This window comes from Pan troglodytes, chromosome 17 (assembly GCF_028858775.2).
Source record: "Pan troglodytes isolate AG18354 chromosome 17, NHGRI_mPanTro3-v2.0_pri, whole genome shotgun sequence".
NCBI lineage: Eukaryota > Metazoa > Chordata > Mammalia > Primates > Hominidae > Pan > Pan troglodytes.
In genome coordinates, this window is record NC_072415.2 from 28,334,166 (window position 1) to 28,358,135 (window position 23,970).

Sequence of the window (23,970 nt, forward strand, 5' to 3'; positions counted from 1 at the left end):
TCGTAAACACATTGGGTTTTAAATGTTCTGAAGACAGCTGAATACACAAATGTTAAATCCCTCAATATGAGCAGTTTATCTGTTAATTTTGGAAATACACCTATTTTCTGGAAATGACACTTGCAAGGTTAACTGCAGAAATACCAGGAAAATCCAGGGTATTTATATCTATAAAAAAATTAATAAGATTTACTTTCACTTTAAAGTTTACATGAAATTAGAGAATAGAATTTCTTGAATTCATGTATATTCTAATTGCTACATACTTGTATTAATCATAAATACAAATTATGAAATGTGCTGCAGAATGGGATCAAACTCTTAAAAAGTAGTAGGACAGAATATTTGCTGAATCAGATTTAGAGGTTTCACTATCCGGTAGTGCCAGTCCTGCCCATCCCCATCCTTTTCTCATCACTCCTCTTTTTAATAAATTTGTTTTCTTTCCCCATATAAATTTTAGGATCAATGATAACATCTAGTTAGAAAACCTATTGCCATTTTTATGGCATCAAGTTAAATTTCTAAATTAAATTAGGGCAGTGTTGACATCTTTAAGATGTTGGTGATTCCACCCCAAAACATGAATGTATTTTTCCATTTGTTCACGTTTTGTTTTGTCGTTGTGTAAAATTTTCTTTATAAAGGCCTTGCAGGTTTCTTGTTAAGTTGTAGTAATTTTTTGTTGTTGTATCTCTTGGATTTTCCAGATATATAACTCTTTCAAATAGTAGTAATTTTACTTATACCTTTCCAATTAGCATGTTTCCGATTTCTTCTCTAATTCTGTAGGGTGGAAATTATAATACAATATTAAAGAATATTTGTGTGCATAATAAATATAAGTAATATATGTGAGCATAGTTACTTTGTCTTGTCCTTGACAAGGGGGATAATTTCATCATTAAGCATAATACTGGGTTTCAACTGAGTTGGAAATAACATGTTAGGCATATATGGAGATTGAACAGATTTTTTTTTTCTTTTTAAAAAATTTTTTTCCGTGAACCTATTGATCCTATTGAAGGAGACCGAATAGATTTTTCCTATGATTCTTCCTCAATTAACCATCCTTGCATTTGCAGAATATATTCCAAATGATCATGATGTTACTATTTTTAAAATGTTCTACTGGATTTTTTTTTTTTGAGACAGAGTCTCGCTCTGTCGCCCAGGCTGGAGTACAGTGGCGCATCTCCGCTCACTGCAAACTCTGCCTCCGGGGTTCATGCCATTCTCTTGCCTCAGCCTCCCGAGTAGCTGGGACTACAGGCGCCCGCCACTACGCCCAGCTAATTTTTTGTATGTTTTTAGTAGAGACGGGGTTTCACCGTGTTAGCCAGGATGGTCTCAATCTCCTGACCTCGTGATCTGCCCGCCTCGGCCTCCCGAAGTGCTGGAATTACAGGCGTGAGCCACCGCGCCCGGCCTCTTCTGGATTTTATTTGCTAATGTTTTATTTGGGACAGTCATAAGAGAGATTGGTCTGATATATTTACTTCTTCGGCCTTATATATAATTATATATGTAAATATGTAGGATGTTTGCATGCTGGAGAACTTATTAGCCCTCTCGTGTTGGAAGCTAGAAGTTTTCCTTCTTTTTACTTTCCAATTTTCTGGAGCAATAGAAAAGTAATTGGGATAATTTGTTCTTTAGAAGTTTGATAAAGTTTGATAGAACCCCCACTTTGTAACCATCTCAGTGTGTTGCTTTTTGTGGTGGATACTTTTTTGGCAACTTTACTTTTTTCCTCTTTTCTTTTTTCTTTATTTATTGATAGAAGAATTTAATGGTGAGACTTTTTCTCTGGGGACAGCTTTAGCAACATCATGTAAGTTCCGATGTGTTGTGTTTTAATTGTCATGGGGGAAGGTTTTTAGTAACAAAATCAGGTTTTTTAATAGAGAACAGGATTTTCAGGTTTTCTGTTTCTGTTGATGTCAGTTTTCACAAGTTTTATTTTCTAAGAAATGTGTTAATTTCAGGCTGGACATGGTGGTTCATGCCTGTAATCACAGCACTATGGGGAGGCCGAGGTGGGCAGATCACTTGGTGTTAGGAATTGGAGACCAGTCTGGCCAACATGGTGAAATCCCATCTCTACTAAAAATATAAAAAAATTAGCCAGGTGTGGTGGTGGGCACCTATAACCCCAGCTACTCGGGACGCTGAGGGAGGAGAATTGTTGGAACCTGGGAGGTGGAGGTTGCAGTGAGCCGAGATCATGCCACTCCATTCTAGCCTGGGTGACAGAGAGACTCCCTCTCAAAAAAATAAAAAACAAAAAACAGAAATATGTTCATTTCATCCTAGTTGTCAAATTTGTTAGCATGAAGTCATGTTATCTTATGCTTTCTTTTAATGTCTGTAGGATCTGTGGTGATAATAACTTTTTCATTGCTTTTATTAGTAATTTGTGGTTTTTTTAAATAGGTAAAATATACGTATCATAAAATTTACTGTTTTAACCATTTTTAGATGTACAATTTAGTGGCACTGAGTACATTCAGAGTGTCATGCCATCATTACCGCATCCAAACTGAAACTACACATTAAATAGTAACTCCCCACTACCCCTTCCCCTGCTACCTGGTAACTAGTATTCTACTTTCCGTCTCTGTGAATTTGCCTATACCTCATATAAGTTAAATCACATAATACTTGTCCTTTTGCATCTGGCTTATTTCACTGTGTCTTCAAGGTTCATCCATGTAGCATATATCAGAATTTCTTTCCTTTTTAAGGCTGAAAAATATTCCATTTTATGTAAATATTACATTTTGCTTATCCATTTGTTTATGGACTTTTGCGTAGTTTCTACCTTTTGGCTGTTGTGAATAATGCTTCTCTGAAGACAGGTGTACAAATATCTATTCCAGTTCTTGCTTTTAGTTCTTTTGGATATATACCCAGAAGTGGAATTGCTGGATTTTATTGTAATTCTGTGATTAATTTTTGGAGGAACCACCATACTGCCTTCCACAGTGGTTCTATCATTTTACATTCCTACCAGCAATACCCAAGGGCTCCAGTTTCTCCACATTCTTGCCAACACTTTTGTTTTTGATAATAGCTATCCTAGTAGGTGTGGAGTAGTATCTCATTGTGGTGTTGATTTGTATTTACCTAATGGTTAGTAATGTCGAGCATCTTTTTATGTGCTTGTTGGCCATTTGTATATTTTCTTGAGAGAAATGTCTGTTTGTATCCTTTGTTCATCTTCTGGGCTGTTTGTTTTTTTCTTGTTGAGTTTTAGAAGTTCTTTATATATTCTGGATATTAACCCCCTATCAGATATATGATTTACAAATATTCAAAGAACAAGCTTTTAATTTAGTTAATTTTCCTTACTGTCTCTGTGTTTTCCATTTTATTGACTTCTGTTTTTTTTTTATTATTTCTTTTGGTTTACTTTGCTCTTCTTTTTCTAACTTTTTTAATTTTTAATTTTCTTGGGTATTTTCTTAAAGTGGAATGTTATGTCGGTTAACTTACATCTTTTTTTCTTTTCTAACTTAAGCACTTAAAGCTGTAAGTTTCCCTCTAAATCACTGCTTTGGTTGCCTTCCACGTATTTTGATATTTGTATTTTCATTTTGATTCAATAAAAAGTTATTTTCTGATTTTCCTTATTATTTCATCTTTGACTATATGAATTATTTAGAAGTGTTCTATTTCATTTCCAGATAATGAGTTTATCTCAGTGTCTTGTTCTTGATTTCTAACTTAAATCCAATGGGGTATAGAACATACGCTTGGGATTTCAGTCCTTTTACATTTCTAGAACCTTGTTTTATGGCCCAGCATACGAGTTATCTTTGTGCCTGTATTATATGCTTTTGGGAAGAATATGTATTGTCTATACATATTCTTTCCAAAAATTGTTAGATGCAGTGTTCTATGAATGTCAGATGCAGTGTTAGAGGCAGTGTTCTATGAATGTCAGATAAAGTTAGTTGATAGTGTTTTTCAGAACTTCTGTGTCTTTAGAGATTTTTGCATTAATTTCTCGCTTGCTGGGTAGATTTTTTTGGGTTGGTTTAGAATAGTGTTTAGGGCTAATTATGCCCCTATACTGATGCAAGATCCGTCTAATTACCCAGTACCCCTGTCAAGAACTGTGAAGTGTCTGAAATTTTACCCTATTTGGAAGCTAACAAATTAGCTTGCCTTAGTTTCATGGATGCTAGCAGAAGATAGGAGACTCCTAGGTCAGGGACAAAGGATTTTACTGCTCCTGGCACAGCATGTGCTTTATGCTCACAGGCTCCCTTTGCACCCCATGTCACATGAGGACAATGGCAATCAACATAGTTAGATGCTGTGCATGCAGTGGGTTTCCTATGCATGCAGCAATTCTTTGATTCACAGCTAAGGATCCCAAGCTTAGGGAACTCTCATCTTTTAAGTGGGTTGCAAACAAACCTGTCTGACCTTTTGCCCCAGAGGGAGACTTTATTAACCTGGACAGCATGCAAGTCTATCCTCTGCCTTGGGGAGACACTACTCCATCTTCCATGTTGTATACATATCCTTGGAAATTTTTTCTGGAACAAAAGCTGTCAGTGCCTCTGCTCAGAGACTCAGGATGAATTGTCTCCCAGTTGCCCTGTGAATCATGAGGTGTTCCCATCTAAGTGGTGGAAACAGGCACTATTCTTGGCCCTAGGGAGCATCAGATACTTTTTTTATTTTTATTTTTTAAATTTTTGGGGTACTCATTTTCCCAGCTTCTGATAGTTCCTTCACACACTTGTACTGATCAGTACATAGGTAAATTTCTCTAGTGTGCCTACCTGCAGATTTCCTGAGTTCTGTCTCTGTGGAGCCCTTTCCTCTCTGATATTCTGTCCTGTGAACTGTTAACTGTACTCTCAGTTCCATCTCCTTAACTCAGGGATTCTTCCAGGCTCTGCTCAGATTCTTCCTTTCTATGGCCTGGAAGCTCTCTCCAGGCAATTTGCTGGGGCTATCGATTTCTTTCCCATTGCTTAGGGCTACTGTCCTTCCTTGCCTAATGTTTTAAAAGCTCTTGCTACTGTTTCTCTTTGTTGTTCCAGCCAGTGGAAGTCTCTCGCTGCTTTGAACATTTCTCTTTATCACTGTTTCTTTTAGCAATTTGATTAGGATGTTACATAGTGCGGATTCCTCCTCCTCCTCTTCTTCCTCCTCCCCTGACCCCCACCTCCTCCTCATCCTCTTCAGCAAATTTGGAAATTTTCAGCCATTATTTCCTCAAATACTTTTTCTGTCTTCATTTTGGACACATTTGGTCCTTTTTTTATGTCTCTATGTCACTTCTTAATATGCTCATTTTTTCCTTTACATCTTTGATCATATGAATATAGTATAAATACCTTAATATCACTTTTTACTTTTATTCCCAATATATTTATTTGGACTGCAAGTAAACCTACCTAACCTTTTCTGCTAATTTTATCATCTGTGTCATTCCTATGTTTCCATTTGGTGATTTTTTCCTTTTATAATAAATTTTTCTGCTTCTTTACATTCCTGATAATTTTAAATTTTTTGTAAGATGTTTCTACTTTAGCTTTTTGGGTAGTTCATATTTTCATATTCGTTTAAATATTCTTGAGCTTTTTTCTCAGAAAAAGTTTCTTTGCAACTGGTTGATCTTTCTGAGACTCTCTTTAAGCTCATTTAGTTATGATCAGAGCAGACTTTGGTCTAGAGCTATTTTTTTTTTTTTTCCCAATTGCCGAGGCAATGCCCTTGTGAATTGTCTGCCTGATGTTCTGTGAGTTATGAGGTTTTCCATTTTGGCATTGGGGAGCACTAACTATTCTCAGCCCTGGGTGAGCCCTGAGGATTGTTTCCTCGGGTCATTTCATCTGGTTCTTCCTTCCTTGCCTTTGGTAGTTTCATCCCATGCATGTGTTGATCGTGACTCAGCTGGAATTCTGGGCAGATCCCCTGCAGCTCTTAGGAGCTCTGTCTATGCTGTCTCCTCTCTGGCACCTTCCTTGGCCTTTCTAGACTCCAAGCTCCATCTCCTTAACTCAGAGAGACTATTGGACTCTGCATGTGTCTTCCCTGTGCCTGGGAACTTTCTGAAGGCAGTAAGCTGGAGCGGTCCTTTGTTTTTGCTGTTTAGGGACCACTGTTCTACACTAAATGGCATCTGAAGTCTGAAAGCCTTTTTTTTTTTTAAACATACCAACCATCCAACCAACCAACCAACCAACCAACCAAACAAACAAACAAACATATTTTGTGCATTTAAAAAAAGTAATTTCAGATGAAAGGGTAAATCTGATCCATGATACTCCATCTTGTCCAGAAGGGGAACTTGGGTTTTATTTTTTATAATTATTTTAGTTGTATTTTTATAAAACTTTGTTTATATGTTTGTTTTATAGAGTTATGTTTTTCTTTATAATTCAAGCTATGTTTTGTGAAAGAAAAGGTATGTTTATTTTAAAATTAGATAACCAGAGAAATCTAAGATTAAGTGTTGTGATTTAAACTTAATTCTCCCTATAGATGATGATGATGATTTTTTTCTTATATAGGAGTAATATGCTACCACTCAACCTCTATTGAAAGGTTGGCAGCCCTGAGACCTCCTTTTATAATTTAGCATGTTATGGATGTATTTCTCCTCCCAAAGGAATGAAGAGCAGATACTTCCTCATGCAATCCCTATAGATTAGAAATCCCATTTTCTTCTAGAAACATTCAGATTATCAAATTTACCTTATACATGTTTGAGGATATATTTTCTTACATGTATTGTTTGGTTATTTAGTTGTCGGTGAATTTGTGAGGGTTGTTTCACTCTGCAGTTGGGAAACAGCAGTTCAAAGGCGTGCTCGCACATTCTTTTCATTGTAGTACAGAATTATTTTACTGTAAGTGTTAAGGATATTGATTTCAGTTTATAAACTCAGATATTCAAAGCACAGTCAATGTTCTTTTTTAATGTCAACGTTCTTCTAATGTACTTAAAATTCTCTTACAGATCAGGGAGCTGATTTTGGATGGATCTTTACAATTAATCCAGGAAGGTCTCAAAAGTGGTTTTCTTTATCCACTTTTTGAAAAACAGGACAAGGGTAGTAAGCCCATTACTTTACCACTTGACACCTGCAATTTGTCAGAATTATGTGAAATGGCAAAGCATTTGCCTTCTCTGAATGAAATGGAACATCAGACATTACAATTGGTGGAAGAGGATACATCTGTTACAGAACAGGATTTATTTTTGCGAGTTGTTGAAAACAACTCTAGCTTTACAAAAGTGATTACTTTAATGGGACAGAAATACCTGCTACCACCGAAAAGCAGTTTTCTTTTATCTGACATTTCTTGTATGCAACCACTTCTAAACTGTAAGTAATTATTGTGTTTGTTATTAGAAAAAGATAATTTTTCCGTGGGCTGAAAAGTTAAGAGCTAGTCTGAAATTTGAAGATGGGTCAGCATTTATGAGGATAGGGTAGACACTTTTCCTTGGGTTATTTGTCTCTTAGGTTTAATTTTAAGGTGCTGACTTTTGCTTTTTTTAAACAAATAAATATTGTGAATAAAGAGTCAAAAGCTAATTTCTAAGAGAACAAATATAGTTACTTATCTGTACTTAGGAATTTGGTATGCAGTTGTGTTTAACCAAATCACTTTTTTTTTTTAACTTTTTTTCATAGCAAAGTAGAAACACTTCAATTATGAATATCAATTCCCACATCATTCCTAGCCTTGTATAAAGGATACCATTTAGGCTAGTGTTCAAGCTCATTGTCTAAAATTTCTTGAAACATTTTCCTGTACAAAGTTAAAAAATTTAAATATTGAAGTCCGCAGTCACACAGACCTGTATTTGACTTTAGATTCTGAAGCTTATTTAACTGTGAGTCTTTGGGATATTCATTTCACAAAACCGAGCCCCAGTCTCCAATCTATAAAATGGACATGATAATACCTGCTGCTTAGGGTCATTTTGAGGTATATTGATCAGATTGAATTTAATGTGCTGTTTATTGTTATTTGGACATTTTATAGCAAAATTTTAAGTTATTGAGCAACTACAACACAACTTACTAATGAAAAGCTTCTTTTAATTGCTATCAAGCCATCTTACACTTGAGTGGTTATCCATGTAGCAGTGCCATAAATTCTTCAGAGTAAATGACAGGATAACAAATTAATGAGAAAACCATGCTATGCATGAACATTTTTTCTCTTCTTTTTGATCTTTGTTACTCTAATAGCTTAAAAAGTGTCACTTCTTTAATTTGCATTCTTTTGATTACTTATGAGATTGTACACATTTACAAAAATATACCTATGTTTATAAAAGGGGGAGAAAGGACAGCTCTTCCTTACAGTAAAATTCCAGTTAATAAATGAATGGAATGATGGATCTAGAGAATTTCCATCTGACAAACACCATAATAATTGGATGTCAAAATAGTGGATGAAAAGATGAGACAGGATATTTTCATGGTCTTAAAGTATCTCCTCCCAAGATACTTGTTAATTACAAGGGAAAAACTGGTGAAACTCAGCAGACAACACTTTAACCAAAGACTCTTTAACATCCTTTATCTCCTGATATGCTGCACTGATAGGGCATGGCAGGCATTACTTTGGTGGTCCTCTTGCAAAAAATAAGTAATCTAAATTTAATCATGAGAAAATACTAGACCCAGATTGAGGGACATCCTATAAAATAATTGGTAGCCTTTAAAAGTTTCAAAATCATGAAAGACGAAGAAAGACCAAGGAACTTTTCCAGGTTGGAGGAGAGTTAGGAGGGATGGCAGCTAAATGCAATGTTTGATCCTGGCTTTGATCCTGGGTCAGAAAAAGTACATTAGTAAATAATTGGAGAAGTTTTATTATGGCCAATAAGTCACTTGTAAAGGCTGAAATTATTTTAAAATAAAAAGTAAAAAAAAGACCTAGATTTCTTAGAACTATATTAATATGGCTGACAAGACGCATAGGGAATTCACAGATCATTAGTGTTCAGCTTACTGAGCTGTAGTCATCTGCAGATAGTCTCTGCAAAAATTGCAATAGGTAACATTATGATACAATTCTAGAGGTAAAGGAAACATCTAATATTTAATGATAAATTACTCTGTTTGAATAAATGCTATATACAGATCCTTTTGGTGCATTCCATTATATTCGTGTCCATAGTGAAATCACTTGAGTTTTGAAGAACATGTTTAGTTTTTAAAGTGATCACATAGAGAAGGTATTTTCTGAAATTGTATCTTTGTTTTCAGATAGGAAAACATTTGATGTAATTGTGATAGATCCACCATGGCAGAACAAATCAGTTAAAAGAAGTAATAGGTAAGTGGAAATGAAAGCATTTGCTTTCTAAAAAAACTGTAGTCCTTTGTACATTATAGTTTAATATACTATTGGCATTACTTTATGATATAGATTATCTGAAACTACTAAAATGCTTTCAATAGTTTTAACAGCTTAATTTCCTTAACTAGTTAATTCTCTTGAACTGTAACTATATATAAGTGTAAGAATGTCAAAAGTAGTGCATTTATTAATGCCAGAAGCAGTTCAGGGCTGTTTCTGTTAACACCAAAGGACAACATATTTGTCTTCTTTGATATCAAATTCTAAAGTTTAGAAATATGTGCCAAGATATTTCTAGTTTTTCTTAATGAAGTGTTATGAATGAATTTGTCTAATTCATTCTTAAATTTGTTTTTAATTTTTTAGTTTATGTTACTTCTTACGGCGATAAGTTATTTACTAAAATGATATTTCCTTTCAATAGCATTAAACATTTTTTTCCTTTCAATTCTTTATTTTATTTTATTTTATTTTATTTTATTTTGAGATGGAGTCTCACTCCGTTGCCAGGCTGGAGTGCAGTGGCGTGATCTTGGCTTACTGGAACCTCTGCCTCCCGGATTCAAGTGATTCTTCTTCCTCAGCCTCCCGAGTAGCTGGGAGTACAGGCGCACGCCACCATGCCCAGCTAATTTTTGTATTTTTGGTAGAGACGGGGTTTCACCATATTGGCTAGGCTGGTCTCGAACTCCTGACCTCATGATCTGTCTGCCTCGGCCTCCCAAAGTGCTGGGATTACAGACGTGAGCCACCGTGCCTGGTCTTTTCCTTTTAATTCTAATGAATGTCTTCAGTTACATTGTCTCTCACTTTTCGGTTTTCTAGACTAAAAAATTCCAATTTCCTTGACTTAAACTTCATATGAAATTTCTTCTTCTCCACAGTGATCCTCACCTTTCTTATGCTTCTTGTTTATGAGCTGTACCAGTAGGATTTGTTTCTTTTCTTTCCTTTTTCTTCTTCGTCTTCTTTTTTTTTTATTTTGATAGGGTCTCACTCTGTTGCCCAGGCTGGAATGCAGTGGTGCAATCACAGCTCACTGCAGCCTCAAACTTCTGGTTCAGATGTGCCTGCTGCCTAAGCCTCCTGAGTAGCTGGGACTACAGGTGTATGCCACTACACTCGGCTATTTAAACATTTTTTTTGTAGAGACAGTGTCTTGCTATGTTGCCCAGGTTGAACCCCTAGTCTCAAGCGATCCTCCTGCCTCAGCCTCCATAGTGCTGAGATTACAAGTGTGAGCCATCATGCCTGGCCAGATTTGTTTCTTTTAAAGTTGCAAGAATCATACAAAGAATTCATGTATCTGTTTTCTGTGTGTGTAGATATCTATATCTTTATATACTTTTTTTGTGAGTTACTTGAGAATGAATTAATTAAGAGAAAGGGTAAGTTAGCCTTGAATATTTCAGTATGTATTTCCTAAAAACAAAGATAATTGTTTTACATAATGTAATTATCAAAATAGGTAATCAACATTGATATAATATTCTTATTGATTTGGCACTATTATGTACAGACATTATTCAGGCTACACTGATTGTCCCAGGAATGTTCTTTGTAGCAAATAAAAGTCTGGATTATACATGTTCAGTTGTCATACTTCTTCAGTATCTTTTGAGTCTCTTTCTTTGACTGATTTTAATTTGTATCCTTACCCCTGAGAAATTGTAACTATGAATATAAAAGCTTTCAGTAAGTTTTGTTAGTTTAGCAAATTTTTGATCCTATGGGTGGCTTTGGAAACCACCTTAACTTGCAGTTGGTTTTAGAAGTGAGGTGTCTTCAGGACTGCGCCTTCAAACTTTGCAGTTTGGCTAACTCTGGGTGATGTATTTTTATTAATAGTTCTCTTGGATGTGTACCTAGAAGTGGAATTACTACACCATGTAATTCTATCTTTAAATTTTTGAGGAGCTATCAAACTAATTTCTACAGTGCCTGCACCATTTTATATTCCCACTGGCAATGAGGGGTCTAGTTTTTCCACATTCTCGCCATTTTCTTTCTGTTTTTTTTGCATACTTTCCATTGTATCACATAAATATGCGTATTTTAGAATTTGCTCAGTAATTTCTATGAAATTAGAGCTAGAAGAGGCGATATGAATATTTCCTCTTTCTCCACACAAATCAACCCAATTAAATTAAGGCAATAAGGAATCTGCAGTTATTGAAACCATGTACTTTCAAATTTTTGACCTGACATTCTTCATACTGTAGCAAAATTAGTTCTTTCATCACTTCGATTATGAGAAATACTAGTCTGCGGGAAGAGCACTTGTTTAGATGGCAGGAAACTTGGGTGCTTGAGATCTGAATTCTTTTGCTTATTTATTTATTTATTTTTATTTTATTTTATTTTTTTTGAGACAGAGTTTTGCTGTTGTCACCCAGGCTGGAGTGCAATGGTATGATCTCGGCTCATTGCAACCTTCAACTCCTGGGTTCAGGTGATTCTTCTGCCTTAGCCTCCTGAGTAGCTGGGATTACAGGTGTCTGCCACCACACCCGGCTAATTTTTGTATTTTTTTTGTATTTTTTTTTTTTTAGTAGAGATGGGGTTTCACTATGTTGGCCAGGCTAGTCTCAAACTTCTGTCCTCAGGTGATACACTTGCCTCGGCCTCCCAAAGTGTTGGGATTACAGACATAAGCCACCACACCCAGCCCTATGTGTTTTAAGAAATACTTATTGATTGTCCCTGACATACAGTTGTCACATGCTAGAGCTGGATTCCAATGTTTGTTGCATTTGGCCATTAGAAAGTCATTTACTTTTTTCAGAGTAGGCATAGTGGTAAAAGTCTCATTGGAGTCAACTAAAGAATAAAATAAAGGAGATAAAGTAGGATTTGCATACAAGTCCTTAGCTTAGTTGTAGATGGAAGGTGATGGAATTGAGGGAATTTCTCTTCTGTATTCTCTGTCCTCTTCTTTCTCCTCTCCTCCCCTCCACACCTTTTCCTCTCCTCTTCTTACTCTCTCTTCTCCCTCTCTCCTCCTTTTCTCGTCTTCTTTTCAAATGAGATAGGATAATCATATTTGTAGGTTGATGGTAAAGAACTACTAGAGAAGTTGAAAATAGAGAAGGAGGGGATAATTGGTAATACAAGATACTAGTATATGGGAATAAGAGAATACAACCAGAGTTATAAGCTTTAATAGGTGAAATCATGCCATTTCCTTTAAGAGGAAATGTATGGAAATAGATAAGTAAAGGTATATAAAGGAGAAGGGTTAGGGTTGGGTAGTTGAGGGAGGTTGGCGGCCTTTAGTTTTACTGATGTATGAGTTAACTTTACCTGCTAAGAGAGAGTTTGGTCAAGGGATCTGAAAAGTGGTGAGGGTTTGTGGTACTTGACCAAGGATGAGTAAAAGAATTGATGAGTACTTTAAGATCCTGATAATGGATTTTATAAACTTTTAATACCCAGTTCTTCTGCATTTTCTTCATCTGATTTTCCCTATACAAACAAGTTGAATAAAATCGTGATACTGATTTAAGATTGGAGGTTTGCAGGAACTGTGAGGTTGAAGGGTAAAGGGAAGATAGGAACTGAGAGTGCTAGTGAGAAGACAATGAAACGATTGGTGGTCCACAGGGAAGAAGAGTAAGTGTAATCAGGAATAAACTGCTAGATAAGGTCAAAGAGTAGGTGAGGCATAGGATGTTATTGCCAGAGATTGATGTTTATGGTTTCAGAGAAGGAGCAAGTGTGAGTGACGACAGGGTCCAGGTTATGGCATTGGAGTGGATTATGGAAGTGGGATGAAGGCAGTTGTATTTGTTTAGGTGAAAAATAGTTGACGTATGTACATTATATGGATTGTGCTTTGAAATTGTTCAGAATAATGGCCAGTTTTGTGTTGGTGAGGTAGTGGGATCTCAGAGCTTAAGTCCTTATTGAATATGTTGAGGATGAAATGGATTCAATGAGGAACAGTGGAGGTTAACATAGCTGGATAGCATACCTCTCAAAGAGAACAGGGTTTTTTTTGCAAAGGTGGATGAGTTATATCCTAGAAGCAGCAATGGGGAAGCCAGGAGAATAATGGCTTCTCCCCTTCCACTGAATGTTGGAGAAGGGGCCATATTCATTTGATTGAATATTGTAGAGCAAGTAGTATTTTTGCAGGACAAATTAGCCATTATACTCTATGGCCAGGAGGTACAAGATTATAGATTTTGTTTTACAAAATGAAAATATGAGGGCTTTAGAGAACCCAGTGGAATTGACTGGGAAGGCAAAAAGCAAGATGATAGATTGGGGGTTGCAAATGCAGTGGGGTGGAGATGAGGGTAGGTGAGATGATAGATGACACGGAGTCAGCATTTTATGCAGGGTTTGAGGATTCTAGGGCTAGGAGAAGCTTCATTGGAATAGCTTGGCTTTAGCATTACCAATTTCGCAACACTGATTTGGTGCCAGGTAAGGCTTGTATGGTTTGACTTAGGTTATTGAGAGACTCGTTTCAAGACTCACTGTGACGGGGCTCCTGTGTAACGTAGAGTATGGGATCTAAACAACAATATTTGCTTAATTTTGAATTGGAGAAAAAATATTGTAAATAGTAAAATTACTGAAATGTAATGCATTTAGAAGTGACTAAAAAAAAATACAGCCTGACGATTTTAAACTAGTTAAAAAAAAAGGTGATTTTTGACTTGTGTGTAATAATGTGTCCACTGGGTGTCACTGTGGCTTTATATTTTGCTACACAAATAAATAGCAATAAGAGCTTTGCATTTGTGGAGTCTGTGTTATGCATGTCTTATCCCTGCTTAGTTTTCTTCTTTTGCAGTGAATTTTGCTCATCCTTTTTTCTGTTTATTTTTAGGTACAGTTATTTGTCACCCCTGCAAATAAAGCAAATACCTATCCCTAAATTGGCTGCTCCAAACTGTCTTCTTGTTACTTGGGTGACCAATAGACAGAAGCACCTACGTTTTATAAAGGAAGAACTTTATCCCTCTTGGTCTGTGGAGGTGGTTGCTGAGTGGCACTGGGTAAAAGTAAGTTCAGAAGTTAGCTTATTTGTTAATACAGCTTGATAGAAGTCACGTAAAGGTAGCATCTACTTTGTAATGCTCAACATGTCACTGCTGTACTCCTTCAACATGGGCTAATTCAGACTTTTGCTTTGCTGCTTACCACTTTTATATTTTTATTCTCAAGGCTATATTTTTTTTGTATGTCTTTTTGTAATGGGGCCTCAAACTGCTGGCTTTGGGAAGTCAGTCTGGAAGATATCAGGATGAAATTTTTAAAAGCTCTGATTTTGTCTGTAGTTTAAAAAACAACAAACAAAAACTTTGGGGAATTGTGTATCACCAAACATAGAAATAGTCTTACTCTTCATCTTCTTCCCTTTATATACTCACAGTTTCAACCGCCCTTTGTGATTTCTTTTTCTTATTTTGTGGGGGATGAGGGCAAGGAATAGCAAAGTAAACCATTGTAGAGGGGATAGGAAGATGCCAGAACCAAGAACCTTTTATGCTCTAAATCTTAACTTAGGTCCTCAGTGCCTTTTGTGCTGCTGTGCATATTTTTGAAAGAAATGATTTGGACTCTAGAATTGGTTGAATGATCTTTAATATCTCTGCATGCTACAAGATTACCAAAAAATACAGAAAAATAAGGCATCAATTTAGAGTTCATCAGGTTTCCTTTTAAAGTTACATTGACTATTTAGATGATTTCTATAAACGCCTTCCTAAATTTTGAAAAGATAATCCAAGCTATTATTTTAGTGTTTTATGTTTATATTGCAAGCATACTCATTTTTGACACAGTGGAGTTGTACTTTTTATGGCTTTGTGTATACTTTTTCATCTACTGGAATATCTTCTAAAAGCTGTGTACAGTAGTTCTCCTTATCCTTGGGGGGATACATTCCAGGACCCCTAATGGATGCCTGAAACCATGGATGGTACTGAACCCCATATATAATTTTTTTTGTATACATACATACCTATGAGAAAGCTTAATTTATAAATAGAGAGATAAACAATAACTAATAATAAAATAGAATATTATAGCAATATACTGTAAATGTTATGTGAATGTGGTCTCTCTCTCAAAATATTTTACTGTACTGTACTTACCTATCTCTGGACTGCGGTTGACCATGAGTACCTGAAACCCTGGAAAGTGAAACTGTGGATAAGAGGGGACAAGTGTATATTGTTTATTTATACCTATGTTATGGGACTTGACAAAGACTTACAGTTGTATCTTTGTTTTCATGCTGTCCTTTGGTCTTAGTGTTGGTTGATTTGGTATAGGACTGTGATAGGAGTATACTACCCTGCTCCGTCTTGCCTATTATGATAGTTCTTTTATAGTCAGAAACTGGGACCAAAGTCAGGAGGAGGTCACCTTTTGAAATCAAACCCAGTAAAATGTTAATACATAGAAACTAAGATTATTAATCCGTAGTAGTTATCAGTTCTAAGAGATGGTATGATAAGACCAGAATTTAAAACATAAATATCATCTATTATGTTATATGAAGCATTTATTAGGCAATTATACATATTGTTATGATAGGAGGGGTAATGTGCATTGAGTATAAAAACTACCCAACGTGCCAGTATTTATACAGCACTTTTTGTAGGATATGCTGTGTCTGATTGGCCCTAGAGGAGATAAAAGACTTTCTGATTACTGAGTTGGTTGTTTAGGTACATTGATATCGGATAAAGAGTTTCACAGATATCAGTATTCTGACAGTGAAAATATATATTCCCATGGTAAATTAATGAATTGATATTTTAAATTATTTTTAGTTTGATTAGCTTAAATGAGTCTTTGAGAGTATGATCATCCCAGGGTGAAATGTGAAATTGAATTTCTGAATTTATAATGCCAAGGGCCAGTCTCTGGACTAGGTATTGTCTATCAACCACCCACTTTCTATCCTTATTAATTTTGGCTTTGACAATGTTTAATGATACTATTTCCTGTAACTAAAGGGAAACGTGTTATTATGATCTACTTAGTCATATTGCTAATTCATTTATTAGTTCATTAGTAATTCATTTATTAGTTTATTTGCATGAACTAATAAATTACTGATGACATGGTTTCCAGGAATCAATTTTAGTTAAGAGTAGAGATTGTTTTATGTGCAAGATGATAATGAAGTTATATTTGAAATATTTATATGATATTTAAAAAAATGTCTTATAGAAGCAGTGTCTAATATATATGGTAGCCACTAACACATGTGACACTTCAGCACTTGAAATGTGGCTAGTCCAAACTGAAATGTACTATTAAGTATAAAATACACTTTGGATTTCAGGCATAGTACAAAAGAAAGAATGTAACATATCTCAATAACTTTTTTGAATTGATTACATATTGAAATGACAGTATTTCAGGTATGTTAGATTGAATTAAATATATAATTAAAATTGATTTCATTGCATTTTTTTTTTTTACTTCTTTTGGTGTTTCTATTAGAAAATTTAAAATGATAAATGTGGCTCACATAGTATTTTTACTGAATATCACTAGCCTGGAGGTTTAATTTCTTTTGTGTGTGTGTGGAAGCTCTATAGTGATGGGAAAAAATAACCCTCTTTTGTTGGCTCCTTCCTATCAGATAACCAATTCAGGAGAATTTGTGTTCCCATTAGATTCTCCACACAAAAAGCCCTATGAAGGTCTTATACTGGGGAGAGTTCAAGAAAAAACTGCTCTACCATTGAGGTAGGAAAGGTGATTTTTCAAAATTGTATACATGTATTAATTTTTATGCTTTTAAAAATGATTAGCTTAGTAATCATTGACTTTTTAAAATGTTTATGTTTTTGAAAATCTGAAAATGGTCCAGTGTAGAAAAGAATGAATGGTATGGCACAGGAAACTATATTTTGTTTTATCTAGTGTGTAATTGTCATTATTATAGAAAATGAAATTATAGGAATGTCTCAATACTTAAATCGTTAATTTCTTTCATTGATTGTAAAATTTGTGTTAAAATCAGATACAGAAAGAGAACAAAAATCAATGCAGCTGTGGCTTATATATAGAAAATTGTTTTTTAAAATATAGTTTACTTTCTTGTTCTGTTTAATTAGGAATGCAGATGTAAACGTGCTCCCCATTCCAGACCACAAATTAATTGTCAGCGTGCCCTGTACTCTTCACTCACATAAGCCACCGCTTGCTGGTATGTTTTTATAAAATAGAATTGTTACCACTTTTGTCAAATTTGAAAAAAAGCGTACATTTAGTATTTAAACGGCCTACAGATTCGGAAATTAAGTCAGACGTAGGTTGTTAATGAATATTCTAAAACTTTATAGCAGAATTCATAGCAGAATTTGCCTATCTCTATGAAATAGAGAATAGATTAGTTTTATGTTACTCAGCTTTTCCAGTTATACCATTTTTCAGATTCCCCTTGCTATCAGTTGCTTCCCATCACTGGGCTGACACAAAGAATGCTGATGGGCATCTGAGGATGCAGTTCAGCTAGACCCTTTATTTTACTACCGGGGCTGTATCCCTTGCTTGTTCTAAAACCAGGAACTCAGAATAGTAGTCAGAGAGATAGAAGTCCCTTGATATTTGGTTAGTGGCTCTCAGTTTTACGTTTTTTTAAAGGTAGTGTTGCTTTTCTGGAACATTGACAGGTAATTGCTGCAGCCTGCAAATTCTCACTAGTCTTAATGCTTTAGTATAATGTTTATCATTCAATGAAACTATGCAGCAGGGAATAGTGGGGAATTTGGCTTTAGAAATGGACTAATGTGATTTTGAATCCTGGCTCTGGGAGTTGGGCAAGTCACTCAAATATTTTTCTGTATCAAAGTCCTTATTTAAAGAGGGAATAATGATATTTAGTCTTCTAGAGTTGTGAGAGTTAGTTATATTTAAAGTTCCGTAGCATGTGATAGAAGCTCAATGAATGCTAAATTTTTCAAGTCAGAGTTTAAAAACATAGAAATATAAGTCCTTGAGAGATACTGAATTTGATATTCAAAGTTTACTTTTCAAAGAATTTCTTCAGGAATACATATTTTATTAGTTTGGTAATTCTACCAACAAAAAACTGCTACAAGTTGCCACTCAGGAAAACTACAGGGAGCTTATATTACCTTGCAGAATATGAGGCAGTTTATGACCTGGGAAATGTAGAAAGTGAATACAAATTCCTAGAGAATTTTTATTGCTAGCACTTAGGATTTCTGTTATCTTAAATAGTTTATGGAGAAGGGTCCTTTTTTAATTTTTTTTTTTTTTTTTTTTGAGATGGAGTCTCACTCTGTCACATACAGTGGCCTGATCTTGGGTCACTGCATCCTCTACCTCCTGGGTTCAAGCGATTCTCCTGCCTCAGCCTCCTGAGTGGCTGGGCCTACAGATGTGTGCCACCATGCCTAATTTTTGTATTTTTAGTAGAGACGGGGTTTCGCCATGTTGGCCAGGCTGGTCTCAAACTCCTGACCTCAAGTGATCCGCCCGCCTCGGCCTCCCAAAGTGCTGGGATTACAGGCATGAGCCACCGCACCCAGCCTCTAGAAGGGTGTTTATAGTATTACTTCATTTGAGACATATACAGATGTCTACCTGATAATCCATTCTTTGACTAAGAAGGATTCTCAGTGAATAATCGATTGCCTTATGCTTTGGACTGTCATAGACCTTTAATGCTTTAATATATAACTCAAGTGAAGGTGAGATTGCATTGTTCCTCATGAAAAAAAAATTATACTTGGCACTAGTAATACCTGATTATATATGTATATGTATTCCTCTCATTTGAATTTTATTTATCACTTGGTAACAAAGCTAGTGTTTGTCTCAAACCTTATTTTTTTCTTTTAAAAATTCAAAAGCTAAGACCATAAACTTTTCATTCTGAAATGATAGTAAACTATTTGTCAATTCCTTTAAAATAAAATAAAGTTATATTTAAAGATGAGCCTCAGGAGACAGGTTTTAAAATAGTGAATAAACAGGAAGGGGAACATCACACTCTGGGGACTGTTGTGGGGTTGGGGGAGGGGGGAGGGATAGCATTGGGAGATATAACTAATGCTAGACGACGAGTTAGTGGGTGCAGCGCACCAGCATGGCACATGTATACATATGTAACTAACCTGCACAATGTGCACATGTACCCTAAAACTTAAAGTATAATAATAAAAGAAAAAAAAAAATGAGTCTTGCCCTAAAGCATTACAGCTTATATCTTTGAAATGCAGTTCTTCCTCATTCCCAGTAGAGAGCAGCACAAACACATTTTTAGCACTGAAAACATTTAAAAACAAAAGTTAGATTCTGGAGGAAACATCTGAATAACTCCATATATATATAAAATCTTATGTTTTGGTTAAGTAGTCATAGGAAATATTGTAATATTTTATTTTTGAGTTCATGTTACTGTATATATTTTTAGTATAGTTCATGTTTCTATATATTTCAGAAAGCATCTCTCAGATTTCTGCAGTATATTTTACCCTGAAATCATAACTCTAGGGGTTTGGGATGATATATATTCTGTATATAATGCTTACAGCTTTTACATTTAAATATTCTTAAACTGTTTTATGCAAATTCATAAAATGAAATGTTTTCTCTTTTGTATTTAGAAACACCCTGATTTTTTTTTTTTAAGTTTAATTGGTTATTTCTGTTGCAAAATGTAGGAGACCACATTGGTAGCATATGGCATTTCAAAATGATACATTTGCATAAGTTTTGAAATTTTCTCTGATTGAAAGATAAGCTATCAATAGCTATGGTTTACAACCTAACATTATAAAGTGATATTGTTTGAAGATTTAAGGTAGGAAAATCATGAAATAAAGTATTTAAATCAAAATTTTAGCTTTCACGTTTTACCTTAGAGGAATTTCCACTTCTTTTTACTGCTTTACATACTAACAGTTTCCATCTGAAGAGTGAAGTTTAGTTGATGGGATTATATGCACTGATGTTTGGGCCACTTCTCTCTTACTCCTGCCCCATACTTTCAGAGCAAAAACGAAATGACTAGCTGTGCACAGATTGCATCCACTCCATTGGTTAAAGTGTGTTTTACTAACTCCAGTTGTTATGTAATTGTTGAAGTTTATGTGTCATACTCATGTTTAAATTTATACATTCACATTTATTTTTAAATTAATATTTAAAAACCAGAATAATCCATTTTTATTAATTTGCCTTTATTTCTTCTCCCTTATTTTGAAATAAAATAATTGTAGTTAACATTATAAAAACACAACTTAATATTCTGTTTTTCTTAACTAGAAAGGAAAAGAACCTTGCAAAAACTTACTACATTGAGAAAATAGGATGGCAGTAAATGGGTTTAGGTTGTATGTATTTTTCCACTCCATCCAAGTACCTGGCCATTATTTTCTATTAGATTGTAAACTCTCATAAAACATGGATATTCTGCTTCCTTTGTTTAAGTTTTATAACACTGATTATAGTGGGTGCTCAGAAGAGGAAACATTTTTGACTGGCTGACCCCAGTTTAAATTTCTAAAATAGGGTTGCTAACATCTTCGTACCAAAAATCTGAACAAATGAAACAAAAACAAACAAAACCTTTCTTCAGTGTAACCTTAGACCACATTAAAAGTGAATTGAGGCTGGTAAGGCGTTAAATTCATGGGAAGAAAATGGAAAAGTTCTTCCATGTAGGGTTATTGTCCTCTAAGACTCTAGGGAAATCTTTCTCTTTCAAGGTTAGTAGCATTTAATTTATGTACTAAGGAAAGGGTTAGAAGCCTTCGTGCCAGTATCTCCTAGAACCCATCAAAGCCCAAATTTGAGTTCACTTGAATTATAGACAGTGAAACCTTTTCATTCTTCTTTGATTTTTGCTAAACAGGACCAGTACTTTCTGACAGATGAGCAAGTATTTTGCTGTGAGAGCAACTGAAGAACATGATGAAACCTAAAATATTTGATATATTCTCTTTTAAACCTTACCTGTCTCTAGTATTCCTAAAGAACCCTTATCATTCCTAAATTTGATAGATTTCTTCCAAGCACAATCTTACATAGCAATTATGAACCATATTTTACCTTTTCTAGTGATTTTTCTTATCTGAATTTTATACCAAATTCCTATTAGGTGGTTAGCATAGCTAACCAGCAGCATGATCAAGATTAAATTGATTTAAGTATTTGTCATCCAATTGAGTGAACATGTGCTTTTCAAAAAGTTTCTGTGTTCTTCTTTTCTTTTAGTGTAGACAACAGCTCTTTAGCTTACAGCTCTTTCCCCAACAAAATACAATGTTCAGTAGTTATTAATACATTGAATAATACAAGGAATAGTTAACTGTGGAAGTACCATGATGAAATTTTAGGTAAAGAAGGATCTATAATTTGAAAATGAAGAGATGTTTTTAGTGCTACCAATTTACTGCTAAGGGGGCTAGTTATTTAAATGTTAGTTATTTGTTCTCAGTATTTCTATCTATATCCAGCTCTTCATTTATTATTATTTTATTAAAGTTTATATTGCAGAGAGACTTTTGTCTTTTTTTTTTTAAATGGGTTGTTTTTGAATTTTTTTTAGAGCTCTTTTTCATGTATGGGTTATATTTATTAAAAATAAATTGGCTGAGTGCGGTGGCTCCTGCCTGTAATCCTAGCACTTCGGGAGGCCGAGGCGAGTGGATTGCCTGAGGTCAGGAGTTCGAGACCAGCCTGGGGAACATGGTGAAACCCCATCTCTACTAAAATACAAAAAATTAGCTGGGAGTGGCGACATGTGCCTGTAATCCCAGCTACTTGGGAGGCTGAGATAGGAGAATTGCTTGAACTCGGGAGGTGGAGGTTGCAGTGAGCTGAGATTGCACCATTGCACTACAGCCTGGGTGACAGTGCGAGACTCTTGTCTCAAAAAAAAAAAAAAAAATTAAATAAATAAATAAAGTTAATACTCAGGAGATATATCAGCAGTATTGGAAAACTGAAAAGTCACCTAGTAGGTGTTAAAGTCCTCATTTCTCATCTACAAATGAAACCAGTAAACCAGGACTATGGAAGTTCAGATGGTATTGTTCCCAGTCTCAAGGGTACTTATTTTAAATGGCTTTCTAACTATAAATAGTAAAGCCTGTGATGAAATCCTTGAAATTAATTTGCTGTCTTTTAAGAACAAAATGAAATATTTCTCTGTTTCTACTCTTAACTGCTAAAAGGAAGTGGATTCCTTCCTCAATAATAATTTTTGTGTTTTTTCTCTTTTTTAAACAGAGGTTTTAAAAGACTACATCAAGCCAGATGGGGAATATTTGGAGTTGTTTGCTCGAAATTTACAGCCAGGTTGGACTAGTTGGGGCAATGAAGTTCTCAAATTTCAGCATGTGGATTATTTTATTGCTCTGGAGTCTGGAAGCTGACTATGATCTTGATTAAAGTAGTGGTTTCTTCATTGTTTCCTCACCACTTTTCCCTTAATTCTAAGTCATTTTTTTATTTTGTTACCAACCCATATTCTTAGAATATAAACAGGACTTGTTTTTTTCAGTAAGGGACCAGAAGTGACTAGCCTTCATGTAATTTTAAGATGAATTTTACTTGAGTTGCACTAACATTCTATGTTATTCTAGACTATACAAATTAAGTGGTAAGCAGTTATAAAGACGGCAAGACCATGCTATTGAAAAAGTTCAGAAAACATACACCGTGGACCAGAGGTCTTAATCCTATCTATGGATGTGTTTTGTGTGACCCATACAGTGTTGTAAAAAACACTTAGAACCATTATTCTAAAAAATGGGGCTATTTCACATTAAAGTCCAGATTTCTGCTTCTTTTTAAACATCAGAGGCTCTGGCTACACAGAGGCCTTTGTTCTTTCCTGGCATCAGTCTGCAGGACCAAGCGGTGGTGGCTCACTTGGGAAGAGCCTTGTGCTCTCCACTTTGCCACAGTACCACTGCCACCATGCTGCTCACTTATGTCATCCACTTGGCCCTTGTATGACCTGAATTTGCAACCTGTGGTATACTGTTATGTTCTGGAAAAAATATTCAAAGATCTGCCAAGTACTGCATTAGTATACTGAGTTTATACAGCATTTTTGTAGGGTTTTAAATTGCATTCAAGGTCACTTTCCAAGCACTTTCTGGTTTTGCTTGTTTTTCTAGAAGAAAATGAAAAGCTATTCCTTGTAATAAACATGGCAGCAAGTAAACAGTGTGATTGTGAAAAAAATATTATTTATAGATTTTCTACAAATAAATATTTGTCTACCAAGTAAAATATTTTGACTGAAATGATTCTTTGAAATGCATATTGATTTATTATGTATTGACTTTTTAAAAATTGAGGTATAATTTTCACAAAATTCTCCAATTTTCAGTGTCAAATTCAGTGAATTTTGAAAACATATATACAGTTGTCTGTCTGCCACAGTGATCATGATACAGAACACTTTCTTTACCCTGAAAACTTCTCATTTTTCCTTTTGCAGTCAATCCCCTGCTCCTATCCTTGGCCCCTGGCAAACACTGGTTTGCTTTCTATCATTAGTTCTGCTGTTTGAGAATTTCATATAAATGGAATCATGCAATGTGTAATCTATTGTGCCTGGCTTCTTTCACGTAGCATTTTGAGAAAAGCATT

The 23,970-nt window shown here is 35.1% G+C and overlaps 1 protein-coding gene and 1 non-coding gene across 10 annotated transcripts in view; one reads left to right on the top strand and one right to left on the bottom strand.

The window, feature by feature from the left end:
* Positions 1-23,607, top strand: part of METTL4 (methyltransferase 4, N6-adenosine) — a 33,151-nt gene extending 9,544 nt beyond the window's left edge. For 6 of the 9 annotated variants that reach the window (XM_523876.9, XM_016933409.4, XM_063795537.1 and 3 more), the window contains 6 exons: positions 6,989-7,358; positions 9,261-9,330; positions 14,195-14,369; positions 16,970-17,076; positions 17,448-17,539; positions 22,597-23,607. In XM_523876.9, coding sequence (XP_523876.1) covers positions 6,989-7,358; positions 9,261-9,330; positions 14,195-14,369; positions 16,970-17,076; positions 17,448-17,539; positions 22,597-22,742 — 960 coding nt within the window. In that variant the 3' untranslated portion in view covers positions 22,743-23,607. The remainder of the gene's footprint in view (positions 1-6,988; positions 7,359-9,260; positions 9,331-14,194; positions 14,370-16,969; positions 17,077-17,447; positions 17,540-22,596) is intronic. The other 3 variants (XM_009433757.5, XM_063795540.1, XM_054671729.2) reach the window with 1 other exon arrangement.
* On the bottom strand, positions 6,532-6,666 carry LOC112206317 (small nucleolar RNA U109). The gene has a single exon (XR_002940546.1). It is a non-coding gene; the product is annotated as a small nucleolar RNA U109 (small nucleolar RNA).
* Positions 23,608-23,970: the final 363 nt, after the last annotated feature.